General features: G+C 55.8%; 1 protein-coding gene across 3 annotated transcripts in view; it reads left to right on the top strand.

Annotated features, from left to right (window-relative positions):
* ZFAT (zinc finger and AT-hook domain containing) overlaps positions 1-2,426 on the top strand; it is a 216,930-nt gene extending 214,504 nt beyond the window's left edge. For all 3 annotated transcript variants that reach the window (XM_032415477.1, XM_032415478.1, XM_032415479.1), the window contains one exon: positions 1,503-2,426. In XM_032415477.1, the coding sequence (XP_032271368.1) occupies positions 1,503-1,742 (240 nt within the window). In that variant the 3' untranslated portion in view covers positions 1,743-2,426. The remainder of the gene's footprint in view (positions 1-1,502) is intronic.
* The last annotated feature ends 6,843 nt before the right edge of the window (positions 2,427-9,269 follow it).

Raw genomic sequence — 9,269 nt, 5'->3', positions numbered from 1 at the left:
CGCCCTGGATGGGAACACTGCCGCTCTGCTCCTGTGTCTGCCCCACTGGACGGGGCTTTTCCAGCGGGTCACTTCCCCAGCACCCGCCCCAGCACCCGGTACCCAGCGGATCGTCACTCCGCAAATCTGAGTGCTTGTGTGTGCATCCGGCCTGGCTCTGGGAAAGAGCGGTGCCAGGTCACGGCGGCCCCTGCTGCATGGAGCTTAGTCTGCCGGGACCTTTTATGATGACACGGGCTGGGCGGCGTGGCTGGATTGACAAGTAACTGACGTGCCACACCTTCCAGCTGGCAGGCGTTAAGAAAGTCTTGTTAAATGAATGCTACAGACACGGAAAGGGCAGTGCTGTTACTAGGCACTCACTTTGCACAGAGAATCTCCTTTACCTTCCCAGCCATCCTCCGGAGTGCACATTCGTCCCTGTTTTACAGATGGGAAAACTGAGGGTTGCGGGGTAGGTGCCTGGCCTCCCAGCGGACAGTGGTGAACTGCTGTTCGAGCCCTGCTCCGTGCAGGACGAAGCATGTGTCCCTCGGCTCCTCTCTGACATCCTGCACGCACCTAAGAACTTTCTCATTCCCTCCCCAAACCATCCCAGACCCCCTCCCTGGACTTGTACTCTAACCCTTACGTTCTTTTTGCAGCTCCAGGCTCTCAACTCTTCCTGAGTCTTCCCCATGTTCTCTCCTGATTATTTTTCTTCTGAAGATCAAAGACGGTGGTTATTTAAAACAGGCCAGAGCCCACAGGGTCAGGGGTGTGGGGCAGCAGCACCAGCTGAAATTGGCTTTGTCTGGAATCTGCCTGCTTGGAGCTGCAGAGAAAGGCCTGCCTGTAGAGATCAGGTCCCCTCCACGGACAGATGCCCCTCCCCCGACCGTCCTGCCCAGCCCCACTGCAGGGGCAGGTCCTCCCAACAGGCCACCTCCCGCCATGGCTAAGTCCTTGGTGTCGATAGACGGCAGCTGGGGGAAATCGTTCTTTCAGGGACATCTACTCTTTCCCAAAGTGAGACTGATCTTCAGACAGGGAGTTGAGCTCCCACAGTGTGTGGAAAGACAGAAAACCCAGGATAAACCTAGCCTCTTTCTCACCACCAGATGGACCAGCTATGAATTTCCAGGAGCCACCCACCTAACCTTCCACATGGTTGCAGTAAATCACTCGTACTGCCTTCCGACCCTCACACCCAGGGCAACCCTGGCAAACCCCACACCTCTCCAGGAGGCAGCTTGGCATCCAGAGAAGAGCTTGGACTTTGGGTTTCGACTTGGGCTTTGCCACTTGCCACCCCTGGGGCCCGTGGCCATGTTGCTTTGCAGCACTGAGCTTCATCCTCTCCATGTGTAAGCCAGGGATGAGAGCAAACCTAGAGCATTTGTGTGCAGTAGGGACAAGCTCCTGGAACGTACTACATGCTCCATGTGCAGTAGTTGTGATTCTGTTGTTACAGCCGGATCCAGAAGCAGGGCCTGTGTGACCTTTCTCTCGCCCCCACACAGGTAACGGACGAGGAGCCCAGCTCCAACCACACGGTCATGATCCAGGAGACCCTCCAGCAGGCCTCCGTAGAGCTGGCCGAGCAGCACCACCTGGTGGTGTCCTCTGACGACGTGGAGGGCATTGAGACGGTGACTGTCTACACTCAGGGCGGGGAGGCCTCGGAGTTCATCGTCTACGTGCAGGAGGCCATGCAGCCCATGGAGGAGCAGGCCATGGGGCCACAGGCCCAGGAACTCTAGAGGACACGCAACGTCAGGTGGGCGCCACGGGGCAGGCCCGCCAGGCTCTCTGCAGAATGGCGCTCTCCGTGGCTCTCTCTGCCATTCCTGCCCAGGCGGCCGCATGGGGCTCCTAGTCCTACCTTGGGTGGGCAAGGCGATTGGCATCACCAGCAACACAGGACCCCACCTCCAGCACAAACGCATAGACCCCTTTACTCTGTACCCTCTGCTTCCGGAAAGATTTTGCATCCACCTTCCACATGGCCCATACCGCATCGCCCCTTTGCTTCAAGATTCATACAGGGACCCAGTCCCCCTCAGCATCTGCCCCAAATCACACCCCCAACTCCTTGACCCCGTCCAGGTGCCGAATCTTCCTCTGGGACCGCTCTGCAGCCTGATGAAAGGGAGCCAGCCAGCACAGAGAAAGTGACCTTATGGGTTTGAATCACCTCTTGGGGGGTGGAGGGGAGGGGGTCCTGGCTTTATCTACAAGATTCTACTCCCCACTCCTCCCCCCAAATCAAGGGCACTTGTTACCGGGTGCGGTAACCACAATTGATGACCCTCCCACTCCCATGACAGGTGGGGTCTTAGCTTATGTCTTAGAATTCGTTTGCTTTTAAAAAAAAAAAAAAAAAATGCACTTTTTACTATTCACCTCCCATTCTATGAGATGTGGTGGGTAGAATAAAAACATTCTCTGCCTGAGTACTCTGGTTCCTCCGTTAGCTTGGATGGTTTACTCTTCCCCTTTCTGAATCAACATCTTGGGTTTGGGCCCCACCCAGAACCTCCCCATCCAAGATCCAAAGCCTTAACATGCAGACGATGGTGTCCCTCCTCCCGCTAAAGCATTGTAGGATTTGCCTTGCGGCCCGTGGTTGGAGGTGAATGGTATTACCTTTTATTTCCTGGGGCCTGACACTTGATTTGTTGCAGCTGAGACGTGTGCACCCCTGCTTTCCGCCTTGCCCTTGGGAGGAGTAATCAGCTGACAGAAGCTTTGTTGTTTGAGAGGCGGTCCAGGCACCATGGCAAATCCCATACCTTTTTAAGCCTCTGCTCTGTGCACAGCATGGTAGGGGCATCAGGGCAAGTCCTGCGCCTTGCCCAGCCCTGGGGCTCTTGACATCATCCACCATCCGATTCACTGAGGTTGAGGTTTGTTTCCTCTGAGAACCCTTCACATGAAGTCTTAGGCATGTATGAGCAGATGTGCAGACAGGAAGTGGCATTGCTGTGGTTGAAGAGCAGATGGGAGTCGTGCACTTGGCCCTCATTGTTCGGGCCCAGTCATCCCACCCCAGCAGGGTTGGAAGGTACCTCTCGGGGGAAGCGTTAAGCTGCTGCTATAAGGGAGGAAAGTGACTTCTTGCCCTAGGCAAGGAAAGGAGTTCAGAGGAAAGACGGACACTCCCCACTTGGGATGAGTTGGGGAAAGCTCCAGGGTGGAGGAGACCTGTGATCAGGCCCTTATAAGGTTTTGCACTTGCAGGACTGGGGTGGAGGGACAGGGAAGGGTAACAGAAGGAAAGGAGAATAATGGAGTGGAATAGCATAGGGGAGGGAGAGTGAGCCTTGGGCACTCCCATTTGGCTGGTGGGTAGCTCCAATGGGAAAGGCAGGAAGATCAACGAGAAGCCAGAACCTAGAAGAACCAGGAATGAGAGTTGGATATGGCCTTTATTCAGTAAACCATGGGGAGCTGGTGGCCCTGAGTAGTCTCAGGGTGTGAAGGGCAGAGTGGTACTCCAGAGAGGGTGACGATGTCCACGCATCAGGGTGGGCTATGTCGAGGTGGTTGAGCATCCGCATTAGAGGCAGAGTACCTGGGCTGAAGCCCAGATCCATCACTTCCTATCTGGGTGACCTTGATGTTTTTCCATGCCTGGCTGAGTTTTAGTTTACTCATCTCTGAAATGGGTCTGAGAATAATTGCTAACTGCTAAGATTACGGAGAGGATTGAGTTTGCAAAGTCCTTGGAGGCATTAGAGGCCCTGGCCCATACTCTGTAAATACCAATTATGATTTGTATTCCTAGGCATGGGGGAACCAGACCCCAATATCTACCGTTTAGAGGGAGAGAGGAGACATGAACACACAACAGGAAAAGACTCGACTGAATGTGCTCAGGGCTCCGAGTGAGGCTGGAGGGAGGAACCCGCCCCTCCTGACATGGGGCCTTTGACCAGAACTGATAGGGACACAGGATCCCGAGGAGCAGGTGCCCAGACACTCAGCAGGGACTCCTCACTCCTGCACAGCTGTCCACCTGGCTGAGTCGGGCTGGGCCAGTCCTGCATGCCGATCATCTCAAAAGTTGGATCCGATTATTTCTGAGATGCCCGTCCAGCATGGGCCACTTCTTTGTGTCATCAGTGACTCTAATCATTAAAAAATCCTGCTCTAATTTGGAAGCTCCCCCATGAAGAGCTACCTGCCCTGGCTGGTGTTCATCATGAGTGCACTGGGGGCCTGCTGGGCCATCTGAAGTCCTTGGGTGCCGCTCAACATAGATATGAGGGAGAAGTGGCTTTAGTGTCAAAATGTAGGTCATGAGGGCCTTGTGCCTGGGCTGGGAGGCAGGCTTCGGTTTGAGTCAGATTCCACATTTATGACTCACTGTGATGTTGGTTAACCTTTAAGAGGCTCATTTCATCTTCTACCAAATGGGGTAAATTATTGGCCCCATTTGCCTGGTCGGTTTCAAGGATTTACTGTGATGACATGTGTCAACGCGCCCGGCACAACGTACTGTACGTAGTAGGAACAGAGCAGACATTTACTTCCTGCTGTTGACGGTGGGGTCCTGGAGAGCCCATGGCAGATGACAAACAGAAGCCGGACAGGGCCATCTCTTGTCCTCACCTGTGAGCTGAGTTGAGGACAGCCGCACCCTGCCGTCCGCAGTCTCCCCTCTCCTGGGCCTGCCACCATGCCTGGCATGCATCATTCATTCACTGAGTCAGCAGAGGCCAGTCGGCTGCCCCCGGTGGCCAGGCACCGGGCTGTGAGCTGGGAGCACAACTCACCAGTGACACGGGCTCCCGGGCCTCAGAGACTCACCACTGGGTCAGAGGGTGGAGGAGTGAGCCGGTGGCCCACGTGGAAACCTCTGCAGGAGCAGAGCGGGTGTGGGGGTTGAAGCCAAGTGGGGGGGCCTGGAGGACACGGCGGCCACCTCCGATGAGCCTGGGGCCAGGCAGGGTGGCGGCAGCAGGACCAAGGCTTGAGCTAACATGGCCCACCCAGGAGATGGCCAGTCCTAAAGACCAGAAGCCGGTGTGGACCAGCCCATCCTAGCCCTGCACCTGATGCTGGACCTGTGGGTGGGCCCTAGTGTATGCTCACCTAACCCATCAGGACAGAGGTCAGAAGGTTAAGAAACTTGCCCAGAGTCAACAGCTAGTAAGGGGCGAGGCTAGGAGTGAAAAGTGGGCTGTCTGACTTGGGGACTCGCCCTCCAGCTTTTTTCTCCATGTTGCAGCTGGAGCCTTGGGAACGTGGGGCATGGGGCTGGGAGCGATGGCCCCAGGGCAGGGGGGCAGGGACACCTGATGGTGGGAGCTAGGATCATGCTCAGCCTGGAAGAGAGGAAAGAGGAGAGGAAAGGATGGGTGGGGAGAAGGAAGGAAAGAATGCTGCTATTTAATGCCTTCACGGTATTCTTTTATATCTACAGCCTGTTTCCCCCACAGGAGTCATGAAATCATCCAGCGCTTGGCGCTCCCTTTGCACGGTTCGTGGGGAGCCTTTGCTCATGGCAAATGCTGTGCAGCATCGGTTTATTTTTGCATCCCCCCACTGAATTACGGCAAACACAGCGGGTAACACAGCCCTGGGGCTGTTTGATGGGGCAGGGCAGGGGGCTGGGTCTCTAAAGTCCTTTCCTAGGGAGCAAATGCTGAGCTTGGGGGTGCCTGCTTCTCTGAGCCAGGTGGGGTGCTCAAGTGATTCGTTCCTTGGTTCTGATGACTACCCCCTGTTTTACTTGGATACTTCTTGATCCACATTGTGTTTTGTGCCAAGAGCAGTGAAAGCTTGGGCTGGGAGACAGTGAGCTCCTGCCTTCCTGCTTTACTGTGTGTGGTAAGGACCCACCACGTGCCAGGTAGCACACTAGGCAGCTTGCCACGCATCTCTGCGCTCAGTCTTGCCATCCGCCGGTGTCTTCAGAAGATGGGACGCCTGGTACTTCTCTACTGCTTGTTCCATGCCAGGGGGTGTGGATGTTCTTACCGATTTTCACAGCGAGGCCAGTAAGGTGCTATCATGAGAGTTTTCTTGATGGAGAATATTAGCACAGAGAGGGGAAGAAACTTGCTCAAGGTCACACAGGAAGTAGCAGAGCCAGAATTTGAGCTCAAGCAAGACCAGCACTCATAACCGAAGAACCCTGTGCCAAGGCTTCTCTCCCTTTCACAGCGGAGGAGACAGACTCGGTAAGGAACCCACCTTGGGTGACATTTGGGGCCAGAAAGTGCTGTGTGGGACTTGAACCCAGTGGGAGTGTCCCGTTTCCTCAGCTGCTTTCTGTACTCCCAGTGGCATGCCGCCTCCCCGCTTACCTTCCAGCCCTGATACCAGAAAGGCAGAGCAGGAACACGGTGTGGGGGCTGAGGTCAAAATTCGGGGGGACAGGGAAGAGGAGATTTTAGAGGCAAGAGAGCAAGGTCTCCTCCACAGAGCAACAGCCCAGGAACCGTATCGCTGTGGGACAAGATCAAGTGTGAGCAGGAGCCCCAGGGGCCACCTGAGGTCAGACACGGAGTCGAGACAGGGACCAGCCAAGGGGGGGCCTGTGACATGTGGGGCTGGCCTGACCCTGGAAGACCCCTGGCCCTAGAGCCCCCAAGCGCCCCCGCAGCCAGTCTTGTCTGCCCGCAGCCCTAACGCCAACCTGTATCCGGGCAGGCTCTGTCTCCCTCTGTGGTGTGGGCTCGCCTCCATCTGTCAGCGTAGGCAAGACACACCTGGGTCTAACCCGCTGCTTAGAACTTGTGTAACTGGAAAGTTCTGACACTTACCGATTGCGCTAATGGGGATGGAGAATTGTCACGGGGCATGAAGAGCTTCCCGGGACAAGGGTCTGCATCCATCCTTGGCACAGTCCCGGGAGGCATGGGTGTTCCCACCCCGTCACGGGGACGAGGATGCCTCTGGGAATGTACAAAATAGCCCCAGAGGTAGGGAGATGAATGGAGATGACGTGTGTGACGTGCTCAGCAGAGTGTCTGCGGTGGAGGGACAGACGGCTCTGGCCCCTCGGGACAGTGCTTGGTGAGGGGGCGTGGCCCCCAGCGTGGCTCCCAGCGTGGCCCCCAGTGTGGCCCGGCTGCAGCAAGTCTGAGCCACCTTAGCTGCTCTGAGTCTCGCATTTTTGAGGAGATGGTGACTCATTCTCTAACCTGAATCTACGGGGCCAATTTAGCAAATTAATTTTTCTTGTAATAAGGATTTAAAATTCATTAGCTGTTGTCACTGATGATTTTCCCATTGTTCTTCAGCTCCATGTTTCAAGGCTGGAGAAAAAAGCCTGTTTGATTAGGAATCCATCTCCCCCCAACCCCTTGTAAAATTTCAAAGTGAACTGTCCATCTTGTCCTTGGATGAGACCCAGGCTTGCATCAGTCTCCCCTTGCGGTAATAGTTTTAAGTTGGAGCAGGAAGTCTTTGGGAATCAGTTAAGTAGACGAATACTTTGTTGGAGAAAAAAAAAAAAAAAAAGCGTGCTGAAGGGGGACTTAATTTACCATGTATCACAAAATTTTCTAAGTAAATTATTTTCGAGTCAGCTCAGCCCTTCTCTTAGCCATGACAGGGGCACGTTTGCGTTTGATTTTTAAAATTCTAATCTATCACTGTCACTGTTCCTGCTGCAATTTAAGGCTTGGGTGGTTTGTGGTAGATAACAGTTGTTACGCTTCCTACAGGCTAAGAAGGCAGTGACGGTTTGGTGTATTAACTATCACAAAGCGGACAAAAGGGAAAAGGAAGGTCTGTGTAGACAGGAGAAGGACGTGTCAGGCCAGAGTGGCCCGTGGTGTCTGCTGCCTGCCCCTGTGCTCAGCCCTGGCCCTGCTCTTCTGCAGGGCTCTTGGGACTGTCCCAGAACCAGACCTGTGGCTGACAGAGCGATGTCCCTGCAGCTGCGCCGCCCCCGCGGGGCTCATGATGGATCAGGAGAAACTAATCAGCGCCAGCGGTAAAGCCACCTCTGATGGGCGCTTAGGTCACACGCGTCCTATCCAGGTACCTGGATGGAAATTGGCCTTGAAACACAGGTTCTGCAGGCCTTGGAAGGAAGCGAGGTTGCCGCCTGGTTTCTGTCCCTTGCAGGTCACAGCATGTCGACTGTGATGGTCGGTAGCATCTGGGGGGGTCTCTGTAAACCTATCGGCTGGCACCGTGTGAAGAGGAAGCGTGGATATGTGTGCAGCAACTGAATCTCGGCTGTGTCTGAGGTCAGGATTCTGGGTTGGAGTCATGGGTTCACCACGAACCGGCGGGGGCATCCCATGGTCCCCTTGACCCTTGGTTCTTTGCATCTCTGACTTGGAGATCGTAGTAGCACGCTCCTCATCCAGCCCTGGGGAGGCTTCCGTGAGGTGGAGCGCGCCCATTTCCTGGCGCACACAAGCGTCTGGCCTGGTTTAACTCCTGCCGCCCTTAATGATGGTTGTCCTCACCTGCGTTCCATTATAACCCTGTTGCGTGCATGGTGCCAGGTAGCTGGAGGGTGGACTTCTGCCAGAGGGGCCCCAGAGGCTGGGAGAGCCCAGGGGAGACTCCCTGGTTTGCAGGGCTCAAGAGGGACAGCGAGAGCTACGTGGATACAAGCCCCAGGGTTCCAAAGCTGAAGGGACTGGAGGGGGACAGTCAGGCAGCCTCATTTTACAGATGAGCAAACTGAGGCCCCGAGAGGGAAAGGGACTCCTCCAAGTGCACAGGGCAGGGGAGCTGCCGTGCTCCGTTGCCGAGGGTACATCCCGAGGAGGCCGGAGGTTCCCACTGCACTTCGGGGGAAGGCTCGTCTCGGCTCGCTCGGTCCCCTGACAGCAGCCTGTGCTCTGCTGCCGCGGACCTCGCCATGCAGACCTTTTGTCAGAGGCGGGCAGGAGAGACGCCCGGGGCTGGGCCAGTGCGAAGGCACTGCTGCAGGACCAGCCCCTCCCACCGGGGGGGCCCTGGGGGGGGGGCAGCCCTCCGTGACAAGGGGACAGTGGGCATTGCCACACTGCTGCCAGTTCAGTCCTCTCTCCGCTGTGATCCGGACACGGGGTCCCCCGTGCTGGGAGCCCCGACGGCCAGTGGAAGGAAGAAGCCCTTAGCGTGGACACCACAGAGCTGGAAGTCTGGTCCGGGCCCACCCAAGACCTTGGAATAGGTCCTGCAGTGTCATGTTTCTTTGTGGCAAACGAAGCTTTTCTGGGATATTTGCAAACCTAAAGCCGCTTGCTCCCTCATCTCTTCCTCGTGCCCATGCCTGGCCTTCCTTGGTAAGTCTCTGCGTCGGGGAGGTTAGTAGTGAGCTCTCAGGG

Source organism: Phoca vitulina, unplaced genomic scaffold (assembly GCF_004348235.1).
Source record: "Phoca vitulina isolate PV1807 unplaced genomic scaffold, GSC_HSeal_1.0 scaffold18, whole genome shotgun sequence".
Classification (NCBI taxonomy): domain Eukaryota; kingdom Metazoa; phylum Chordata; class Mammalia; order Carnivora; family Phocidae; genus Phoca; species Phoca vitulina.
The sequence above is the reverse complement of the archived record's forward strand: the minus strand, read 5'-3'. Positions and strand labels throughout refer to the sequence as shown.